The following is a 24,034-nucleotide window of genomic DNA, read 5'->3' on the forward strand; positions in this document are numbered from 1 at the left end:
TAAGGTGTAAATAAATGTGGATATGAAAAAAAAATCCCAGCTCTTATCTACTATAGAAATTTCAGTATCTGGGCAGGACCTACACGGTAAGGTTCAAAAGTGATTGCTAAAAATAAACCAGGCCCTTTTGTTAGTAAATCAGAAACATCCTTTAAGCTATTGGGAATTCTGCGGAGCAAGTGACAACGCTGTTGTCATTTGCTTTGCTGTTGCTGCGGTAAACACCATGGCTGAAAGCGCCTTGTGAGGGGGAAAGGGTTTTATTTCGGCTTGTAATTCTGGGTTACCATCCATCGCTGAGGAAGGTCAGGACAGGAACTCAAGCAGGAATGGAAGCAGCAGCCGTGGAGGAATGATGTTTACTGGCTCACGCTCCTACCCAGGCTCAGCTGTCTGTCTTAGCAGATACTGCATGCAGCTTCACTAGCCTAGGCAAGGTGCCGCCCACAGTCATCCGTGAAGACACTCTCTTTACAGACATGGTCACAGGCCGGTCTGATCTAGGTAGTTCCTCAATTGAAGTTCCCTCTTGACATGTGAGTCTAGGTTGTGCTAAACCAACAAAAGCATTATATGGTAGAAGACAAGACACACACAAGTGGTTAGGAGGGGGAAGTTCCGGCTTAGTCCCTCATCGGAAAGCCCTGTGGCTTTGAGCAGGACATATGAGCTCTCCTGACTTGTTTCTTCAGGCAAATGAAGCCTCTGGTGCCTTTGAATTCCAAAATCATGAGTTTAGGAGCCAAACTTCTTATCCTCGCTAATGAGCTGGGTTCCCTTTCTCCACGTCTCTTAAGACATTACAAGGAACCGGCTGGAAAGGTGCTTCCACCTTCGTGTGAGCTCCTTCATCCACCCTGTTCTCTTTCCTGCTTTTCCCCTTTACTTCGGAAGACACATTCAAGGATCATGAGGAAGCAAACAAGAGGAATATAATTAGTCAACAACTCAGTTTTCCTTGAAAACAATGGTCTCACATCCATGGGGCCACTTACTGCACTGTTTTACTGTTTAACAGCATATAGTTATTTATTCAAATACAGCAGGATGGCCTCAAACGCTTAGCCAAGGATGACTTTGAATTTCTCTGCCTCCTAAGCACTGGGTTTACAGGCATGCACCACCATGGGTTAAGCAATGCTGGGGATTACAGGAGCACTAGGTAAGTATTTGTGTCTTGAATAGCCTTATATAATCTAGAAATATATCAAGAATGCCGAATAAGATGGCTGGGTTTCATTGGTGCCTGCACTGTGGGTCAGATCTCTCCAGATGTTCATGGAAGCTCTTGAAACAGGTGCTACAAGTTTCCAGCACAAGAGGAAATAGAAGCCTCTGGCTTTCCCATGCTGAAACAGCTGAGTTCATGACTAATAAGGACGCACCCACTGAGTAGGCTGTGGATTGTATCTCTTCAAAGGTCAGATCTGACAGACATAGGACAGGGATACTTTCCCTAGAGCCAGCCAACCACTCTCGTGGCCTGGACGCATTTTGCCATTAACCAGACATTACAAGAGGAAGCAATGAAAAGCGCCAGTTTGAGGGACCCTGACACCACCCCCAGGCAGCCCCAAATCTGTGTGTGAAACACCTGATAGGATACTAAGGGCAATTATTTTCAAAATTGGATTGAAAACATAAAGGTAAGTCTATCTTTAAAAGAACAGTACAGTTTCTGATATCTTCATTTAGCGGTTCAGTGGATAAAATCTTGGGCTACTTTTTCGCAAATGTGACAAAATGATAATGAAGCCCCCTTAAAATTGAGCACGTCTCAAACACTATTCTTCATAAATTTGCCTTGAGATTTTCTGAGAAGTTTAAAGTAACTAATTCTTTAACATCAACATGTATGCTCCTGTGACTGTGTTTATTTTCTAGCTGAAAAGGGGAGAAGTAGCTCCAATTATTTGTGTGATGAAAGTGAGGACGCATTCAATACAAATCTAGCAATCACTTCGTCATCTAACACTTACTGAACAGTTCTCTGTACCAGGAATCTTGATAGCACCCAGAGCATAGAGAAGTCACCAAAACAGATGTGATTTCTGCTCCCTGAAGATCATTATCTAACTGGAGATCTTACATTAAACAAACAGCAACTAATCTGACGGTTAAGATACTTACTATGCACTCAAGTTCATGTTCGTATTTCAGTTAACTCAAAAAAGAGCTATGGCTTCCTGTAAAGTGTTAGTGCTTTGACTGGATTTTGATGCCTTCCAGAAGAATTTTAATAAAAAAAAAATCAGAAAGTCAACCCAGACATACTAAATTACTTCTGAATGAATTTATGTTGGATATGAAAAATAACTAAGGCCCCTCCCCCTCAAGCATCAGCGCAAGTTATTCTAGCAATACCTTTAAGCAACAGCAGTTTCCAGGAGGATTAATGGCCGTTCTAGTTTAATGGTCACTGGCTTCATGTTTGGCCCTCAATTAAATGTTGAACTTCAACTGTTATTACTTAATTGACGTGGTTATATTTCAGGCCAGCCTTTCACAGTGACCTTCCTTTAAAAAAGCGAAGGTGATCTGACCCAGTAGTGTGGGCCACCAGTTGCACCCGACATGGCTACCTTCATCCTCCTTCACTGGGAACGTGGCTACACTCAGGTCTCTCAGGTTTGCTGTCACGAGCCTAGTTCCCATCAGCCTTGTCTAAGACACGAGACCGCTCAGAAGAAAGCCAAGTGAGGGAAAAGGAAAGAGAAACATAGCTATTGCCTTGTTAAAAGGCCAAATAAGCCCCACTAAGCGTAGGGGGTAGATCTGGTTCAGCCAATACTTTGAGGACGTAAGTATGGTCAAGTTATGCTCCTGTAAAAAAAAAAAATCAATTATATGTATCTTTTCTGTACAAGTGACTTTAAATGTTTAGTTGGTGTGGGTAACTAAGTAAAAACTACAACCTTTGTCCTCACACAGGAAGCACAAGCTACACTCACCTAATCAATGATTTGGCTTTTATATAAAGTAGGCATGGCACCAAGATTGAACCCGGCTACACTGACTGAAACAAATCAAGGCACCAAGCGAGCACTTCCTGCCCCCACGTATTGTAGAGACGTTTTAAAAGCTCTTTGGAATTACTTTGATCAAGCTTTGAAATCATTTTAGTGGATGACTATTGTATGAAATCTGTAATTTATAGTGCTTGACCTCAGCGGTCCTTTGTCTCACGGCCATCTTCCAAACAATCGCAGGAAAGCACAAAACACAAGGGGGACGCAGGCCTTTCTGGTTATTATTTCATTCATAATCCCATCTTCCTCACTTAACCTTTAGGATCAGGCATGCTCTTCACCAAACGGCCTCAGATTGGGTTTCCTAGTGGCAGGAGGGTCAGGAAGATGATTAGCCTGGCTCAACTGTGTCACGCATGACCCTTCCTTGACCTGAGAGTGCTTCAGGTTGAGATAGGCAGCCTGTGCTGGTGCCCCCGTGGTGACACGGCGGGCACACCCATTGTTTGCCTGGTAAATTTCCCCTGACTTTGTTCCTTAACCCTAGTCAAGAATGTGCCCAGGGGAGAGCATCTCTTCCCATTCTTGTCACCGAATAGCTATTCTGTGAAGCAGTCTCCTCTCAGAGACATGGGCCATGGCAAGCTGCCCCACATAATGGAGTGAAGTGACGCACCGAGCCAGACAGAAATTTTCCTATTTTAATTCACAACTATGATCAGCTGAACCCAATCATGTGGGCTCAAACACACTGTAAAATCTTCCATGCCTTGGCTTCTTTGGAGATTTATTTTATTTTATTTCATTGAGACAGAGGCTCACACTGTAGTCCTGGCTGGCTTGGAAACTGTTATATCAACCAGTTTTTGGCTTTGAACTCATAGATTATCTGCCTGCCCGTCCACCAAACGCAGGGATTATTGACATTCATCGCCATGGCCAGCTTTGTTGGCTCCTTTTGCCAAGCATTCACTTAAGGCATAAATCTCATAGGAAATACGCAACTTTATTCTGAGTAAAATGCAGTAGGGTCCTCCGGGTGCTGGTGTGCACCCTGGGGTGGTGGCCTGTGACGTGTGCGTCACTTTTACTTGGACAGATTGAGTCAGTTGCTACTTCACAGGGGTTTTGAGATTTATCTTGCTTCAGGGATCATTGTCTACAAAGAACAAAGAGGTGAGTGGGAAGGCGTATCCACATGGATGGAAACTCAGGAGGGTGAAGATGACCAGGAAGGAAGAACACACAGCATGCTGTAGATTTCATCTAACTGAAGCTCTGGGCCTGAAGCAGGTCCAAGAGCTCAAACATCAATGATCTTGGTTCTGAAGCAGAAAGCAAACAGTGGGTGTAGCTCCCTAGGGAGAGTCAAGGCAACTAACTGTTCACTTTGGTGCTGTGTGTCAATTAGTGGAGCCAGCCAGGGGACTATTTAGGTCTCTAAGCATCAGGGCTCTAACAGTCTCCTCCCTGGTGGCTCTCATGAGTTAATGCGATCCCCAAAGACAAATCACCCATTATGTTTTTCAGAGCGGCAGCAAGCCTTGCTGGTGACGAGCAGGTCCACACTCCTACTTAAAATGAATACTGTTCCTAGAGGTGGACTTTCAGAACCCTGAACCTGCTGTCGTCTGTAAAGTTTACACACACATGCTGAAGGGGAAAGAAAGAGTCTCAATTGCTTGTGTTTTTAAGAAGGGGGAGAGAAGGATAAAGGGGAGGAGTCTACGCAGGCATCTTCGAATGTCAGGTGGATTGGCTTTGTTCCGTGCCGACCGCTCTCCACTCTTCACAGGGGTCTGATGTGTTTGTGGGTGCAGTTGTGTAAGTCTCTGTGGCAGAGGGAATGCCGCCCAGAGCTTTGTTTTACTCATATTCCTGCATCCTGACTTGGCACGGTTCATCAGCACAGTGTACAAAATGGTCCACAAAAATATTAACGATTTGGCTTTAACATTAATGTTCTAATGATGACAGCCATAAAAGGAAGCTATCCCATCACTGCTGGCCCGGGGCTGATGTTTGGATTGCCTACACTAAAAATAAAAAGAAATAAATAAACAAGCAAGCACATGTAAGAATGCTGTATGGCTAAGCATTTTTTTTAAGATTCTTTTTAAAAAAATTTATGTGTATGAGCATTTTGCCTGCATGTATGTATGTGTACCATGTGCATGACTGGTACCCATGAAGGCCATTGGATCTCTTTGTAATCAACTGGATTACAAGTAGCTGCGAGCTGCCACGTTGGTGCTGGGATTGACCTGGGTCCTCTGCAAAAGCAGCAAATGCTCTTAACTGCTGAGGAAGCGACCAAGGGGTTTTAAGCTTCTCACCTGGGAGCGACATTCTTTCTTTTCCACATGTCTCTAATTCAAACACAGCAGGCATACGGATCACACTAGTTTCGGAGTAACTCATAATCTTACCACAGAATGTAATTTACTGTTGGTTGCTTTCTTGATTTGAGGGGCCCAACTGGGAAGCTCCACTCATAAATACAAGGGAGCGTCTCTGTTGGGGCTACCAGAACGTTTTCGTAATGTCAGGGCCCCATGTAGAAGAATCAACACAAACGCAAGCACCTTTGGAGCTTTTAAATTTTACTTGTGCACGCTCACCATAAGTTAGGCTAATGTTAAAACAAGTAAATCTTTGACAAGGGCCTAGCAGGATATTCTATATCAGTGCAGATACATGTAATTTACTGTAACCCATACCCCCAGCCCGCCCTGACCCCCCGCCCAAGACAAACAAAACCAGTGGCTTAGGGCATGCCGTAAAACCAGATTTTAACATCTTTCTTTAAAGCATGTGTAGAAAGGCAATGTAGTCGTGGTCTCAAATCATTCGATTCATACACAGAACCCGCCTGATGCTTCCTGACCGCTCACCCTTCTCGCCTGTGATTTACAGCAATCTCCCGGGAGAGCTTAACATCCTATCTTGGACCTGCCACACTTGTGGCCTTCGGCAGGAAGGCGACTGGCCAAGTTTTTCACCGATGCAGGCACAAAAGGAACCCATCAATGTGTACGGCTTAAGGTGTTTCCAAAAGTCTTGTTTTTGCTTCTCAAACTATCTATTCAACATTCTAAAAGCTACACTTCACAGCACCGGGGCAAAGATGTTTTACTAAATAAACTTGGGGGAGGGGGTGAATACAGATTAGTTTTTATTTTCCAAAAGATAGGTTTAGAATTATTTTATTGATGTTTTGCTTCTGACTGAAGTCTGGTTTGCAGTATATAAAAGTGAATAAATTAAAGTGAATAAAATACAAAATCTCTTTTATTTTGATTATTTAAAAACCGCTCCAGGATTATTTTCTGGTACACTTAATTCATTCAAAGCTGATTATTTATAATGTCTAAATTATTTGAGTGCTACACAATTATTTGGTATAAAATGCAAACACAAGGCAGTACACATGAATATACTTTTTAAAAATATCTCATAAAAATAGTGGCCAACATTGTATAGGCCAGCAGTCCTGTTCAAAGGGCTGCCGTCGACAGGGAGGCTTAGCTTTAGTACTTGGCCTCATGCAAGCCAAAGGAGCTTGGTTTGCATACACAATTTCACTCATCCTCTCAGGCGACGTCAGTGAAATGTTTGGGGTCCGAATAAGCTTTATGAACAGAGGACATTATCGTCAAGGGGGACTTCTGCAGCTTGGCTGGATGCCACACAAGTCAGGAGGCCATAAGTTTCCACAGAAGTCTCTGTCCCGCTCTGCTGAGCTCCAGGTAAAAAGGCACACATTTTAACAGACTTCCTGTCTCCAGATTTCCTAGATTTGTGCTAGGTAATACTCCCTGATGTTAGTGCAACACCTAGTCTCAGAGCGGCCAGGCAGAGAAAGGAGGGCGAGGTGGTAGAAGGAGGTTTAGAGGGAAAAGAAGGGACTGGCTGACAGGGAGGGGAACTGGAAAACCCCACCCTTCGGTCTCCACACCTTTCCTTCTGTTCAGTGTACAAGGAGAAAGCATCAGGAAGGAAGCAGGATTATGACTATCTATAAACTAAGCTTGTGTCAGAGACGGAGATGCTGATAGTGAGCGGTTATGTCCGGAGTTCTCCGCTATTCCCATCAACCAGGGCTGAAGGAAAGCAGACCCTTTTGATATGTTTGTCTAGCGAGGTAGGGCTGAGACGGCAGCAGCCAGGGTTCAGCTCAAGTTCAGGGCAGATGTTGCCAGGAGTTTATACTGCAGGAAAGCAGCATTGCTTCCGGCTTCTCTTCCAGGATCCTCGGGGTCAAGCGGTGCTGTGGCCTAGGGTGACAATGTCTGTGGGGAAGCAGGCTTTGAGCAGGATGCCCCTTTCCCGGTTGCAGTCCAGTTCCTGGATAAATCCGTACCAGTAGATGACCAAGCCAGGTCCGAACCTGCAAAGACATCAGAAAATGTCACAGACATCTTGGAGGCACAGAGGAAAGACAGTTGTGTATAACTATACCAGCTTGCTTCGGTCGCTATCGCGATGACGGCAGCAGCTGAGTACAGACTGAAGCGTCCACTTAAAGCAGCTGTTGCTCCCTGACAGACCAGTTTGCTTTCCAGCAGCCCAGCTGGTCTCAATTCACCTATAACATCTTTATACAGACCAGGGGTATGAGCTGCGGCAACCGCTTTTCAGCCGGGGAAGGGTACAACTAAAGAAGCATCGGTGACGAGCTGGGGACACCTGGCTCAGGGAGGTCGGGCTGTAAGATTTCCTGGTACTAGTTCACAGGTTAAACTTGCTTACTTTTGAACAAAAGAAGGAAAAGAATGTTTGAACAACTGGGCATGGTGGTACATATTCAGTATCACAGCACTCAGGAGGTGGAGGCAGGAGGAGGATTATCAGCTTGAAGCCAATCTGGGCTGTAGAGCAGGACACTGTCTCAAAAAATAACTTAAAACGATAGGATGGATTAAGGTTCTCTCTGGCTATCGTGTTTAATTCAAGTACCAGTGTGGCCAGAAATATGTCTTGTTACTCACTATTTCTAACTTAAAAAAAAAATCTGCATGGCAAACTAAGACACCTCAAGGAGACCTCTACCCAACACTCCATCTCTGCACCGCAACCTCTGCATGGAGGTGGTGCGCAATCTGACTGGACGCTCCCGCAGAAACCAGGGATAGTCACAGAGATTTGTGACCAAGTATGGCCAGACAGCCAAAGGCTTCAAAGTCCAACAAGCTTACGCTGTGCCCCCCTGAGTTATCTTTGGTTTTGTCAGCAGTCACCGCTCCCTGCCAGGAAGTGGCCCTACTGACGACTTCACCCACCAGGAAGTTGAGACCTTTAGGCTGGGTTCATAAAGATGTAATCACTATCAATCACTGGCACAGAGAGACGGTTTGCACGTCAGTTTCGCGTTTTCTCTATCAAGAGTACTTAATTAGAGGGCGGGACTACTCTTGGTGTCGGATTGCAGGAATTGTACAGTGAAATCATAAATTACGAGCGCCGAGTTGGTGAAAGGGTGTGTAAAAACAGAGCTGCTTTCTGTATTCTAATATTACAGTGGGTTGAGCCATGCTAGGCCAAACGCTTTTTCCTTCCAGGATTTATTATCTGCCGTGGTGTCCTTGCCAAAACTAACAGTTCAGGATGGGCTGAGAGACATTGCCATGCACAGGACCAAGTTCAGGTGGATGTCATGGGCTGGCTTATTTGGGGATTCACATCAGTGGGTTAGCCCAGTTGTACCCAAGACTAATTTAGCCTTTTTGAGTCTCCTCTGAGGAGGAGCAGTCTTCTGAAGTGGGTCCTGTGAGTTTAGGGCAGGTGGGGGTGCTCTCTCATTCCTCAGCTTGCCAACTTTGAGTTAGAAGGATTAGATTCCCTGTGCACTGGATGTGAGCGCCAAGACTTGAATACCCAAGCTCATAACTGGACAAGAGCCGGCTTCCACTTAACAAATTGTTTCTTAGCAACTAGCAACCTTAATCACACACACACACACACACACACACACACACACACACAAACACACACACACACACACAGAGAGAGAGAGAGAGAGAGAGAGAGAGAGAGAGCGAGAGAGAGAGAGAGTCAGTCCATAATGGAAACATAATCCATTTGATAGCTTTACTTCATAAACTGTTCTGAGATTTGTGTCAAATCTGGTAAGCCTTGATACAGGCATTCCTGAGGCCCTCTCAATAGGCCCTAAACCACCCCACTGTAGTATACCCACACCAAGGCTTCCATGCATTGGATAGCAAGCTCCACACGTTTCTCTGCTTTATTAGGCAGCCACTCTGGAGATCGCAGTGTTCTTCAGAAAGGCACGAATATTTTTACTAAGGAAGCAAAAGTATGATCCAACCAGTCATGGAGAAGAACAAAAGAATATATGGGAACTGTAAAAAACAAGCCCTGTATTTTAAAGATTTAATAAAACCAAAACCACACATCACCAGCAGCGAGCGAGCACAGCAGCCCGCGCTTTCCCTGAACAGTTAAATCACAAGCCAAAGGACTTGGAGCACGGCAGCTCTCTATGAATATGGCACTTTCTCGACAGAGAGGCCAGGCTGGGGAACAACTCGATGCTCAAGGAAACGGCTTGCTTCACTTGTGAGGCAACAACTGATATCTGGCAACCCACAAAGGTTTCGGCAGGACTGTGAACCGATCATCTCAAATAGCAGTTCATGACCAGGATTCCGGGGAGAGAGCAGCCTGGAACTGGTGTAGTCATTTTTTTTTTTTTTTGGCAGGACTTTACCATCTATCTGTCTTCAAGGCTCCTGTGGGAGTTAGCAAACACCAGGGCTTCCATGAGCTCAAAAGCTGATGGTTTTGTCTGATTAAGTAGAAATGAGTACACACGAGTTCTTCAGTATGCACTGACTGCGGGAGGGCTTTTACATACAGGCTTCATAAGTGACAATGATAATACGGATTTTAGAACGTGACAAAGCTGGAACTGTAACGACAGAATCTCTTCTGGCTTTGCCTCCCTGTGCTTCTCTGACCGGTCTCCAGCAGCTCAAGGTCCAGGGATTATTAGATTTTGGCAAGACAGCCCTTGGGCAGAGTAACCTTTAGGACGGAGCTGACCACATCGAGCCAGCCTAAGCTACTGTGTGAGACCATGTCTTAGAGACAAAACCAAACCACAGCAGAACCTGGACCTGAGGATGCTCTACCGCTGGTGCTGAGCCTCTGCTGCTCGGAGGCCCTTGTTGCCTTTCCAGGGCTGACCATGATTTCACAGTGCTATTCTCATGGTCTTCAAGGATTCCCCAATGCGCTCAGGTTCCCTTGAGGAGCAGACACCAGGATGAGAGTCACCACTGAACAAGTAAACCTGTTTACAAAAAAACACCACCAAACTGGTAAATTTAATAAATACCTCTTAAGAAAGATGGGTAAGTCAAGAGCCACCTGAGACCTTGCGGACACATAAAGGGGACTTATTACTAAATAATGTCAGCTTCACAAGGGTGCTAAGTGTTTTTTTCTGGTTTCTGGCTACTTTAGAGTACTTACAAACATTAAGTAGGAAACTTGGTGCCTAAGTCTCCTATGGTGTGGGAGAATTGTCTGTATTCTGTCAATCATATTTTAATAAAATGCTGATTGGCCAGGCAGGCAGTATAGGCGGGAAAGCCAGACAGGAAGTAGGGGTAGAGCAAAGAGACTGGGAGTATTCTGGGAAGCAGGAAGCAATGGTGTGGGAGAATTGTCTGTATTCTGTCAATCATAATTTAATAAAACGCTGATTGGCCAGGCAGGCAGTATAGGCGGAAAAGCCAGACAGGAAGTAGGGGTGGAGCAAAGAGACTGGGAGTATTCTGGGAAGCAGGAAGCTTCCAGTTCTGCCCAGACCACCGGAGAGGAAAGATGTAAGCTGCCCTGCTGAAAAAGGTACTGAGCCACATGGCTAAAGTAGATAAGGATAATGGGGTAACATAAGTTATAAGAGCTAATAAGTAGCCAGAACTAAGGGCCAATCAGCTTTATAACTTATAGAGATCTCTGTGTGATTGATTTTCTCTGGGACTTGCCGGCTATGGGGTACCGGGTGGGGACAGATACCCCAACAAGCCGGCCCTCATGTTACACTCCTAGGGATTGCTCTCTACTTCCTCATTTGATTTTTCTGTCTGGGACCCTGGTGAGGGCAAAGACCGTGTATTCTCTCCATCCATACCCTCAATGCTTCACAAGACAGGGCCTAGCTCATGGCAGACACCCGCTGGGACAAGATGGAGGGTATGGTCAGCAACAGAGGCCCCAGACAGTTTAGTACTGGCTGCTGCATCAGCGGGGGTCTGGAGACAGCAGTGGTGGTGGACTCAACTTGACATCATTGGGAATGGCCCGGAATGAGCACATTGATGGTGCATGTACAGGTCACAGTGACAATGCATACAGCGATGTCTCTTCCAGATTGAACTACCTAGTCACATGATTCCGCAGTGGGAAATTCCACAGCTGATCTTGTGGTATGGGTTGTAGTAAAAGCAGAAGCACTACAAATATGTTTTAAAATTACCAGTTGGACAGTGGTGGCGCACGCATTTAACCCCAGCACTTGGGAGGCAGAGGCAGAGGCAGGCGGACCTCTGAGTTGGAGGCCAGCCTGGTCTAAAGATCGAGCGCCAGGACAGCCAGGACAACACAGAGAAAACCATGTCTCAAAAAACAACAAACAAACAAAAAATAAAATAAAAATACCTTCAGGCTATCTGTAGAAAGTATATATAAAGGACATAGAAAGCATACATAAACTTTGTTTAGACTTGTATCTCATCCCAAAAGATACCTTATATACATAAGCAAATGTTCAAAATACCTAAAGAACCTGGAACAAATCTGGAACACTTGTGATTCCAAGTACTTAGTATATGGGATGCTTACACTGTATTAATGCTTTCATAACATTTCCAGTGCGATATATACTCATAAACATTTTTAACTTATGAACTCATTTAGTTCTTGTGCTAACACCATGATCTAGATTCAAGTTTATGCCTTGTTCTACAAATGAAGACAAAAAGACAAAAAGTCATTTAGGAGTAGTTCCTTAAGAGCTCACGACTAAGAAGTGGAAAAAGACCAGAACTGGAGCCCCGGCTGTCTGTGACAGTACGAGCAGCAAGCACAGGGTCCACTGACTTTGTACGATGAGAGAGGAGAGGAACTGAACCAGGAAAGGGGAAGTGCCTTGGTGCCAACTAGACTCTACCAAGAATGCTGTGGACAGGTCTGGGGCCATATTTATAGAGAACAGCTGCCAGTTCCCACCTGGGACTGACTTAGAGGAGAATCCTAGGGTGTCTGGGGAAGATGCCAGGGCCACAGCACACGTATGACCTAGACACAAACATAGTATACCAACATGGTCTTAGCACACAAATTCAAGAGGCCTCTTGGGGAGTTGATTTCTGTCGTGCCCCCCGCCCTTTCTCTCTCTCCATCTCACGTAGCTCAGGCTGACCTTGCTATATACCCCCAAAACGACCTCCATCTCTCGATGCTTGCGCCTCTATCACCCAAGTGCTGAGATTATAGGTGTGAGCCACCATTCTGAACTCTAGGCCATGCTCTGAAGGGCAGAACTAGGGAAGTTTTAAGATAGCTAAGTTTCAGATTCTCATTTAACACCCCTGCAATGGAAACATCTGAAAACACAGGTGAGCTGTCCTACAGAACAGTGTGAACGGAGCTAATGATCAAGACTCAGCTCTCGCTGATGAAGATGTTCAAAGGGCTGTAGCTGTAGTTTAGTCGGCCAAGTCCTGGCCTGGCACACATAAGGCCCTGAGTTTGATTCACTGTACTATATATACAAGGTATATTGGCACATGCCTATATAACCGAGGTACTTAAGAGATGAAGGCAGGACGATCAGGTGAAAGTTACCAATGGCCATACAGAGAGTTTGAAGCCAAGTTTGGGCTACGTGTCTCAAAAGAGTAAATGAGCCAATACATACAAATTATGAATTTTCACACAAATCTTCACAGGTGGCCTTCTTTGGAGAAACTAACTGATCTATGTCCAGACACAGGGGGCTCAGTTACTGACACCACTCAGATATGACTAACGTCCTCAGACTGCCATGGTCTCCACTCTTCTCTGTGACTCCAGGATGCCAAAGCTCACTTGTGTCGTGGAGTTTCTAGAAAGACGAGTTTCTTCACACTCTTCACTGAGTGTGCAGAAGCACCGTGGAGTTCTCAAAAATGTTACCTATCAGGAGAACTCTGTGTGAGCTGCTCTTGTGCCGCCTTTTGCTGCTTCTGTCACCCGCTGGGCTCTTGTGGCTCTCGGAACGCTTGGCCCTATTCTAGGCTGCAGTCTGGACGTTCTCAATCCGACCACTGACCCTCAAGAGGCTGTGAAAGGAAGGAAGGAGCAAGGTATACTCAGACTACTGTGTTCAGTTCGGGGGACTCTATCACGTGCTATCTTAAAAACGTTGCCAGCAGAAGTCGCAGGAGCTTTCAGTCACTCTGTTTCTTCTAAGTAGGCAGGACGGAAAAGCACAGCTGTTAGCCTACGGAGGGCAAAACTGTTTTTGTTTATTTTGAAGAAGATCCGCATACCCGTTCTAATTGGTTCCACTTCGTTCTGTGGCTGGCTGTGTCTTGCACAGGTGAGCAGCATCCAGAGAGGAAGCCCTGTGATACGGGTAACACTCAGTCACACCGAAGACGTGTGAAAATTCTTAGCACTGTTGTAACTAACCTGTCCCTGCACGTATGGCTTGTCCTCACAGTCAGAGTGAGTCGAAAGGAAAGTCATTTAGCAACTGCATCAGGCCCCATCCAGGACTCCCTCTACCGACAGCAGGCTCACCAGTGTCGGGGGCAGGGAGAAGGGAGGCGCTGGCCATGGAGCTGGAGCAGAGGAGACATGCTGTCACAGGCACGCATCCCTAATGCCCCCAGTGCGCTCTGCCTGTTGAAGCTCAGGCCTTTGTGTGGTCTCCACCTACACTTGTCACTTTTCTGCTGCTGTGACCAAACCCCATGACCAAAGTAGTTTACAGAAGGAAGGGGCTTTTCGGACTTATGGTTCCTGATGGGGAAGGGGTCATCATAGCAGGAGCATGGCAGGAAGCAGTAGGCATGGCTGCTGGAACAGGATGCTGAGGGTTCACACCTTCAAACACTGGCATGAAGCAGAGAGCGGGAACTCGAAGAGTCTAAAACTCTTGGGAGCCTATCCTTGGTAGGCTTGGAAGATCTCCCCAAACAGTGCCACCAACTGGGACCAGGTATTCAAATACATGAGCCTGTGGGGAGCATTCTCACTTGAACCCTAGAGCACACTGCAGAGACGGATGGATCTAAGGATTTGTTTTAACAGTAAGAAACGTGATAGGATGTCACCTCTAGGATTAAGTTGCACAGGCTGGGATCTCTGTTTTGCTGAAGCTCTCTCTAGTGCCTCTTTTGCTTGTATGTTGAAGGCAGCGGCTATGTGGGAGATGCTCACACGATGAGGAACTGAGCATGGTCTCAGCCACTCAGGAGGTGGAGAAAGGGAAAGGCCCAGACTATCTTTACATGAGGCTCACACTGCACCGCTACAGACTGGGAAAGACCAAAGCAGGCCTGCCGAGGAGCTGGCGGTGTGATGTCTAGAGCCAAGCTGTACTTCTAGTCCTACTTCAGAGAGACTGTGAGAGATGTGTGTTATTTTTAGCCGCAGTCTCAGAGACAACAATTTGCTATGCGGCAATAGACAGCTAACACAAATATTCACTGTAGATTGGAGGCTAAGCATCCACCAACTTCCACTCTCCACATATGCAGCAGGGAGGGTCCTGGTGGTACAGATTGGCTTTTCCAGTCACAGCTGAACCTTGAATTCATACAGAAGGAGATTATCAGTACGTACCAACTACACACATGCAGGCAAGCCCGTTACTGAGCAACTCTGTGTCTTCTGCCATCAGAGCTTCTTGGCTGTGCACCAGCCCCATCCTTGCTGCGTGTCTGAGACGCTGGTGTTACCCAGGGAGGGGTTCCTCCACGTTTCTTCCTGTTCTGTAGTTTTGTTGTTACATTCGGCCACGGAGTTGCTAAAGCTGCAAATGTGTTGGTGGCGAAAGGTGGGACCCTCAGTCGGCTGAGGTCAATGGCTGCTGACGATGGGGGTGGGGGTGGGGGATGGGGGGGTGGAGGAGAGACATAAAAAGCCGCAGCAGTGACAGCTCATGGCTGCTCCGTTTTGGGGGCAGACTTTGTCTCTCTCAGCAGATGCTGGGGACAGTCTAGGAAAAACAGATGCTGGGGACATTTTGTTCAATTTTAAAAAGGCAGTGAAAGCTGCAATGTATTTTTAAAGACTGTCACCAAGAGCATATTAACAACGGTCCTTCAGTGAGTAAATTCTTCGTTTTCCAGAAAAGCCGAGCTATCCTCAGATGGTCCTGGGTGGCTGTAGACAGCGAACGCGCCATAGAAGATGGGATAAACCCTATCAAGTATGCTGTTCAGGTAAAGGTTTTCTATAACTACTTGGGAAATCCACTCCACCAGAAAACGTGGGTCCCTAATTTCGGTAAAACATGCTTCCTCTTTCTCATCTATGGGTCTCCCTGTTGTGACTCTCCACTACTCTGAAATGCAGGACTCTTCAGATGGCTTCTAATAACTTAAAAGGAAAGGGAAGGCCTACCAGTTCTCTATGTATGCATGTCCTTGAGGCAGTGCTTTCAGAGAGGGTTGGAAAAAAAGGATAAAAGAACTTAAAGATTTCTGATCATTATATTCAGTGTCATTTGGCCAAATTAGGACAGTTAGTTCCCAAGTGGGCTTTTGAAGTCCGTTGTAGTAATATTTCATTTGTATTTTAATCAATAAAGTTTGCCTGAAGTTCAGAGAGTAAAACAAGTGCCTTGGTCAGCCTCACAATCAAGGAAGGCAGTGGTGACACACACCTTTAATCCCAGTAGCCACACCCGTTTGCTATAGAAACTGGGTGGTAGTGATGCACGCCTTTAATCCCAGCTCTAGAGAGGAATATAAAACGGGAGGAGAAAGCTCTCAGTCTCAGTCTCATTCTGAGATTCCTGAAGGCAGGATCGCCATTTCAAAATGAGGTAGATATAAGAGTCAGTGGTTGGCTGTTTTGCTTCTTCAGGTTGAACCCCAATTTCTGTCTCTGGATTTTTATTAATTGTGCTACAGTCAGTTTAATATTTTTATTTCTAAAAATTTATTTTGGGCAGAAGTTTGACCAACTATGTGATCGTTAGAGTCTACTTAAATATTTACATACCTATAGCAATTTCCATAATCCCAAACAAAGGCATTTAGTATTTGTTTAACACTTACTTTGCAACAGGTGGTATTTCAAGCCTCTCTACATGTTCAAACCAACTGAACCTCGCTGCAGATCTACAAGGGGCTGTGCGATCCCTGTGGTGCTTTGAATGAGAAATGTTCCCCACAGCCTTGGGCATCTGAATACCCGGACCCGGTCCCGGTCCCGGTGAACGGCGCGGTTTGGGTGTCTAGGCAGTGAGGACTTGCTGGAGGAATTACTTTACCAGGGGCAGGATTTGAGGTTAAGAAGATTTCCTAACTTCTAGCTTGTTTTGTGGTTGCCATTGAGGATGCCAACTCTCAACCATTCCAGCTGCTATGTCTGCCTGTTTCTTTGCCACTCCGTGGAAATGGCGCTGGGCCAAGGTGCTTTATCACAGCAATAACAAAGTAACTAACACAGTTGTATTCATCCTACAGATGGAGAAATGTGGACACTAGAAGTCCAGGCTGAGTCTAAGCTGGCTGACTCGATAGGTTGCTCTGGTAATGACTACACTATACTGTCTCTCATTATGTCTTGTGTTTATACAAGAATTTATAACAGTGATTCAACTTTGAAAAATATTTACAACACCTGGAAAAAACAGAAAAGCAGAGGTGACACATTAAGAGCCAGTACAGGGCTGTGGAGCCATCTGTCTGGGACTCTTCAGTAGTTTTTACATTAAAGAGTTTGCCTAGCTACTCACTCAGACTTGAATCACTTTGTTAAGGAGTGCACAGAAAGGGCAACCTTTAACTCAGGTGAAAAAAGAAAAACAAAATGATTCCATTTGAAGAGTGTGAAAGCCCCTAATGATCAGGAGGATGTAAGCTGGGGAGAGCCACTGTGTCCAGTTCAAGGGAAAAAAAATGCTTCCCTGGCAAAGGGACTCAGCAATGCAGTTCCTAACCTGAGTGGATCAACAGAATAGAGGGCTGAGGGAAGGTTCACCAGGCTGAGCGAAACAGAAGCCCAAGGAAGCCTGAGAGGTGGAGTTTGCTTATTTGTCTCTTCCAGAGAAGGTCCAGGCTTTTGGAAAGGGTTAGTATTGTGAATTCTAAAGTCCCATTCTTGTCTGTCGCTGTCTGTCTCTCTGTCTGTCTATCTACCTACCTATCCCTCCCTCCCTCCATCCATTTGCTCCTATATCTAGCATAGAGATGGAGCTTATGTTTGTGTCATTAAATTGCTGGATCTGTGTTCTCAGTTCAATGATAGAAAGACACACATATATATGTATGTATACATGCACACATGCACGCATGCCTGTGTGTGTGGGAGAGAAAGAGAGAGAGAGAGAGAGAGAGAGAGAGAGAGAGAGAGAGAGAGAGAGAGAGACTGACTGCATATTTAGAAACTGGAGCTTCAAGTAAGCTTCAGTTGAGGGATGGCAAACAATAGTATGGCTGGTTAACTTTAGTCAAGTTTCTTTCCATGGGAATCTTTGTCAAATAACAATAACAATCTAGTTGTACTGATTAAAATCTTTGTTTCCAGCCCAAATCTTCTATTTTAATTCATAGCCAAACAGAAAATTTCTTCTAAAGGAGTGGAACAAAGCCAAATGAAAGTTAGAAATAGTGGAACATCAGGGAGTCATACATGCGATACATATGCACATACATGCTTTTGGTCTCATTCCGAGTGACTTGTGAGGGCTACGCTATCTTCGGAGATGTGTGCAGACATGTGCTTGTGGGACACGGCCTGTTTCAGAGTCCAAGGATCCGCATGTGGTTCTTATGAAGACTTTGTTTTCAAACACATAGTTCAGGATGAAGGAGAAATATAAAACATCTTGTAATTGTTTTAAAATAAACTCTTATGCCGTTTATTTAGTTTTTAATCTGCCTGTTGTAGATTGGCTGTGCAATTGTTAATCACTGTTGTATGTATCTCCAGACAGAGCTGTAAATATCTTTTCAGTCCAAGTGAAACATGCCTGGGAGTGTTTATGCGGAAAGTATGTGTCCTGAGGCCTGCGTGTAAATATGTGCACAGTGATAACAGATTAGCGATCATGTACTATAACATCGTAAGGTTCTGACACTATGGTCAATTTAATGCACAATGCAAATATCCCTTCTTACAGTATCTAGGAATGAAATAAAAATACAATAACTTGGTTCATTTATTTTATTTTATTTTATTTTTTGCTTAGAGGTTCATGTTTGCAAACTGAAATAACTGAAGAAGGAGAACCCTACCCATGAATTGTTCTCACTCAGTTCATAGATCTTGGTTATTTAAAACATGATTCAAGCAAAGCCTAATTGTGTACACCAGCAGTCCCAGCACTGGGGAGGTAGGAGGAACAGAGGTTCAAAACCAGTCTTGGTTATATAAGTTCAAGGGAAAACTTGGGCTCTATAAGACCCTGCCACAAAACAAAACAAAACAAAACAAAATCAGAAACAACAACAAATCAAAATAAATTAAACCTAAACTCCCACTCTCACAAAAAGGGGCAAAACGACAGTCTCATCTTTTCTAAGCAACTTATTTTCTATAAAATTTAAAAATAGGAAAGTAGGGGGTTAGAGAGATGACTCAGCGGTTAAGAGCAGTGGTTGCTCTTCCAGAAGACCTGGGTTCAATTCCCAGCATGTACATTGACACTCACAATTGTCTATAATTCCAGTTCCAGGGGATTCAACACCTTCACACAGACACACATGCAGGCAAAACATAAAAATACATGAAATAAAAACAAATTATTAAAAAAATAAAAAAGTAAATCATATGCTGATTAGCTCCAGGCTTTCACGCCACATATAAAATTAACAGAGTGCTCTATATTGAAGACAAGTTAAGTCTATATACAAACACGACCCAAATGACCTAAAATCTCCTCCATATTTACAGAACTGGACATTGCCAAGTCCACAGCAAATTACCTGGAAAATAGTTATTTTCTTTCTTTGTACTATATTGGATATTCTTTTTCTTTTCTTTTCTTTTTGAGACAGGGTTTCTCTGTAGCTTCGGAGTCTGTCCTGGCACTAGCTCTATGTAGACCAGGCTGGTCTCAAACTCACAGAAATCCACCTGCCTCTGCCTCCCGAGTGCTGGGATTAAAGGCGTGGGCCACCACCGCCCGGCTATGTTGGGTATTCTTAGATGGCATACCTGGCATCTTTCCACCCCAGGAAAAATCGCTCCTCAGAAAGAGAAATGGAGTAAAGCCAGAAGGCATTTACTCTGTTTTCTTGGAGAGCTGTCTACTTCTGGTCTGGGCTGGCACCTCTGAGGTTCCCTGGTAGGAACCTACATGTAAACTTGCATGTTCAACCTGTATAGCAAGCAACCAGACACCAAAGAAAAGGTTTTCACCTTAAATGGCACACAATTTAATAACAATGCTGAAACAAATCTGTCTCCATTGAAATGAACATGTAGTTTATTGACAAAACCAAATGCAAAAAGGTTCACCTGAAAAGAATAGTTACATCAATAACGTGTTATTTGGCAAGTCTTCCTAGAAAAGATGAGTTTTGAATGATGTTGTATTTATTCAACATTCAAGGACTATTGGTCCTTTAACATTTTTCAAACAAGGATGCCAGGAGCAGAAGACAGTCCACGTCCTTGGACGGGAAGAAGATGGGACAGCAGCAGTATGGCTGCGAGAGAAGCAGAAACCTTCAGGATTCACGCAGGGCCAAGGTCAGCCCACGCTGAAAGCACCAAAGCACCGAGAAAGAGCGAATACTTCAGGCACACTTGGTGCAAATCACATCCATCCACCTAGAATTTATTTCCCAGCCTTCTTCCAAAAGTTGGGGGTGGTTTGCAAAATTGGTTGCGTGAATTATTACATGTTTTCTCAGTTATTTCCCCGGGGAGACATGCCAAAGGCAAACCCGTCATTTTGGCTGATTTAGTGTTTGGTGTCAGAGAATTCATAATTGATATGACAGTCATAATGGATATGATTACTGGATTGGCAAAGCCTGGGCTGACAAGCGGCAGCCATGCCGGTGCTGACCACTCTGCCCACTGACTTGTTCTGGTAAATTCAGGGCTTATTTCCCAAGTTCTCATGCCCAACTTCCTGGAGATTAGAAATGCATTACTAAATAGAAAGTAGTTTATTACAGACATACTGCTTATGCCAAATATGTCCCCCCTCAGGTAGACTTTTATTGTTAGAAATAGGACAGATGGAGTTTCTTTTACTTGGACTCAGTTTGCTAAAGATTGCAGGGTAACTCAGAGTTCAGTGAGACATTTATCTCAAGGCACTGGGAGATTTACAGGTTCTGAATATATAAAAGTCTGCTTTCAAAAAAATCAGAATCTTCATCCCTGGTAAGTCAAATAACTAAGGGATTAAGGCTGATGTGCACTTGCTCTATAAATCTATCATTAAGCAAGTGTGATACCACGCTTCAGGTATGCAAGATCCTGATTTGCTCTAAATGGGTAGTTAAATTTTCTCTGCTTTACAGCAAATATTTCATGGTAAGGAGGATCTCTTTTGCTAACCAAACCATCAGTCCACAACACCCCGCCCCCCAAATAAAACCACTCCATCTTCCATATTCATGAAAGGAAATGCCGGAAATGAGAAAAACAAACTAGAAGCTAAGAAAAAAAGATCACACATTGGGTGGTGGTGGCACACGCCTTTAGTCCCAGCACTTGGGAGGCAGAGGCAGGTAGATCTCTACAAGTTCCAGGCCAGCCTGGTCTACACAGCATGTTCCAGGACAGGTTCCAAAGCTGCAGAGAAACACTGCCTTGAAAAAAGGAGGTAAATGAAAGTGAAAAAAAAAAATCTATCACCACCCCCCAAAACATTGTGTTCGACAGCTATCAAACACACATTTTTAGAATGTAAACTGTTTTGAGGCCACTCCCATTTTGGCGCACACAGAACTCGGTTGGCGTTTGTTCAGTTGGGTGTGATGCAGCGAACCCATGTCTCTGCTGTAGACAATGCACATCTGTCCCCCAAAATGAAACTCCTTACCACCCACTGCTGATAACTCCCAGGGAAGAGATTCTGTCATTTACAAACAAGAGGATGAGCCTAGATTGAGGCCACCCTGTCCTTGCCTGATGCCTGAGATTGCTAGAGAAGATGCTATGGTCTCAGGCGCGGGAGAAACCACAAGGACTGGTTGGTCCCTGGAAGCACTTTCCTTGCAGGCTTTGTCTGTAAAGACTTGTGGGAATTTGCTGTTAGGAAAACAAACAAGGAAAAACAAACCCAAACCATAAAGCAAAAAAGAATCTCCCAAAACCCTGAAACCCACTGCTGTACACAGGTGGCTTTTCCTTCTTTTAAATACAGTCCATTTCGGTAGGCCTTTGTTTACAGCTTCTTTTATCTTGATGATAAGGTTGTAAAAACACCAATCAAATGAAGTACTGCTATTCTCACCCCTGTTTTATTTTTCCCTTTCCTTTCCAAATACCTTAAGGTGCTTAAGATAAGTGAAGAGATACCCAACTATTAAAGTGAACAGGTGTGTGTGTGTGTGTGTGTGTGTGTGTGTGTGTGACACAGGGGTTTGCCTTCCTGGACCACAAACACCACCCTGGAGTCCTGTGTCACACTGGTTAGCGGAGGCCTGCAGGCCTCAGAGCTTCACTTCTCAAAGCAATACACATACACTCTGCTGATCTTTCCTCCACCGTCCACAGGGCCCTCAGAAGAGTTTCATAAGGCTTCTTGATGTTGGCATGAGGCTTTCCACATGTTTACAACTCGCCTTTTCCCCAAAGACTCACGTGCAAAAAAAATGGCAAAACATAAATAAGAAAAGAAAAACAAAAAGGGCAATATGAATGTGAACTTGAAAGGCTAATTTATTGCTGTCAAACTTCTAAGTCAGTGAAGTGCCCCCGTAAGAGTCCTGAAGGATTAGTTCAATTAGTGCTAGAGTCAGAGAATGAACCATGAGGGGGGGGGGGACCCCGGACCCTACAGTGACTAGGGAGACTGCTGTGGGGCTGAAGAAGCCCTGTCCCATTCCAGAGTGCACGTGCCTGCAGCATCAGGAGCACACCATATCACCAGGGCCAAACACTGCTTGGGGAGGAAAGGGTTTATTTGGCTTACACTTCCTCATCACTGTTCAACTGAAGGAAGCCAGGACAGGAACCTGGAGGCAGAAGCTGCCATAGAGGAACGCTGCTTACTGGCTTGCTCCTCATGGCTTGCTCAGCCTGCTTTCCCATAGAACCCAGGACCACCAGCCCAGGGATAGGTCCACCCACAATTGGATGGGTTCTCCCACACCAATCACTAATTAAGAAAATTCCCCACAGACTTGTTTGTTTACAATCTGACCTTTTGGAGACATTTTCTCAGCTGAGGTTCCCTCCACGCAAAAGACAGACCAGCAGTTCTCAACCTGTGGGTCTTGACCCCTTTGGAGGTCACATATCAGATATCTTACATATCAGATTATGATGATTCACAACAGAAAAAAAATTGAAGTTATGAAGTAGCAACAAAATAATTTTATGGTTGCGGGGTGGGGGGATCACCACAACATGAGGAATTGTATTAGGAAGGCTGAGGACCACTCTTCTAGACTGTCAAGTTGATATAAAACTAGCCAGCACAGGCCGGATAGCTTACCTGTGTAAGGGGCTAAAGCATGATGCTGTCCAAATGAGTTGTTGGTCTACACCTGACCCATGCAGGACTCCTTCACCCAGCAACTGCACCCCACTGCCTCCTGCAATATGACTCTCCCAGATCCTCCTATCCTTGAAGCATGGCTCTGAAATCCCTCTCCCTCCCAGTCTCAAGGTAAGGGTCTTGATTTTAGGTGCAGCTGCTTTTACAGTAAATGTATTCTTTCTCTACGAAATATGGATGCGAGAAAGGGCCACCTCCAGCCTTATTTTAAAAATCTTTTTGTGTCTAAGTTTTCCCATCAATAAGCTGTATCCCAGGGTTCAAGGTATGAGAATAAATTAACTTTAACCACTTTATCTTGAACACATTTATTGTCACTCTATTTGCAAGATGCTGACCAGCTGTGAGATCTACTGTGGACATCTGCTCAGCTCTGGAGCCGCACAGTAGGACGGCAGCTCTCTTAGCTGTCTCTACCTTTGAAAATAGGAGCTGGAACCCTTCCCGTGACCAGGAAGTGATGTGACCCCCAGAGACTACAGAGAAAACTCCTATGATGCCAGGGATCGCAATGTTCTTTCAATACATGATACCACCATGCTTAGTTCTGTGTTTGGGTCCTAAGTCACACAAAGAAGGACTGCACAAGCCAAACTCAGGGTGATGTCATGCAGCTTCATAGCACCATCCAAAGACATTTCTTGTGGTTAGCATTTTGAAGTCTTCCCAACACTAACAGATCTTTACAATGAAGGGTTTCAGTGTTCCCTTGTAAATAAGAGAACAAAACTACCTAAATATCCCCTGATAGATACGCGGATGGATAAAGAAAGTTTTGTACACAACAATAGAATATTATTCAACCTTAAAAAAAAGAGGTCTTGTCACACGTCACAAGACAGCTCAACCATAGAGAGTGAGTGAAGCCCTGAGTGAATGTGTGTCGTTGATACGGTGGTGCCCATGTCAAGAACCTCAATGTGCCAGTGCCAAAAAGTAGAAAGGTAAATAAATGCCAAGGGCAGGAGAGGCTAGAGTCTCTGTCTGCCAAGATAAAAACGTTCTGGAGATCTGTTGCACAATATAATGGGTATGCTTAAAATTATATACATAACAGCAGTTATGGCGGCATGATTAGTATTGTTCCTTACAGTGGTGAAGGTATAATTAGAAAAAAACCCAA

At 44.7% G+C, this 24,034-nt stretch overlaps 1 protein-coding gene across 3 annotated transcripts in view; it reads right to left on the reverse strand.

The window, feature by feature from the left end:
- Window positions 1-5,555: 5,555 nt before the first annotated feature.
- Window positions 5,556-24,034, reverse strand: part of Cdin1 (CDAN1 interacting nuclease 1) — a 211,083-nt gene continuing 192,604 nt past the window's right edge. For all 3 annotated transcript variants that reach the window (XM_048459525.3, XM_048459522.3, XM_048459524.3), the window contains one exon: window positions 5,556-7,359. In XM_048459525.3, the coding sequence (XP_048315482.1) occupies window positions 7,247-7,359 (113 nt within the window). In that variant the 3' untranslated portion in view covers window positions 5,556-7,246. The remainder of the gene's footprint in view (window positions 7,360-24,034) is intronic.

The sequence above is a fragment of the Myodes glareolus genome, chromosome 10 (assembly GCF_982192425.1).
Source record: "Myodes glareolus chromosome 10, mMyoGla1.1, whole genome shotgun sequence".
Taxonomy (NCBI): domain Eukaryota; kingdom Metazoa; phylum Chordata; class Mammalia; order Rodentia; family Cricetidae; genus Myodes; species Myodes glareolus.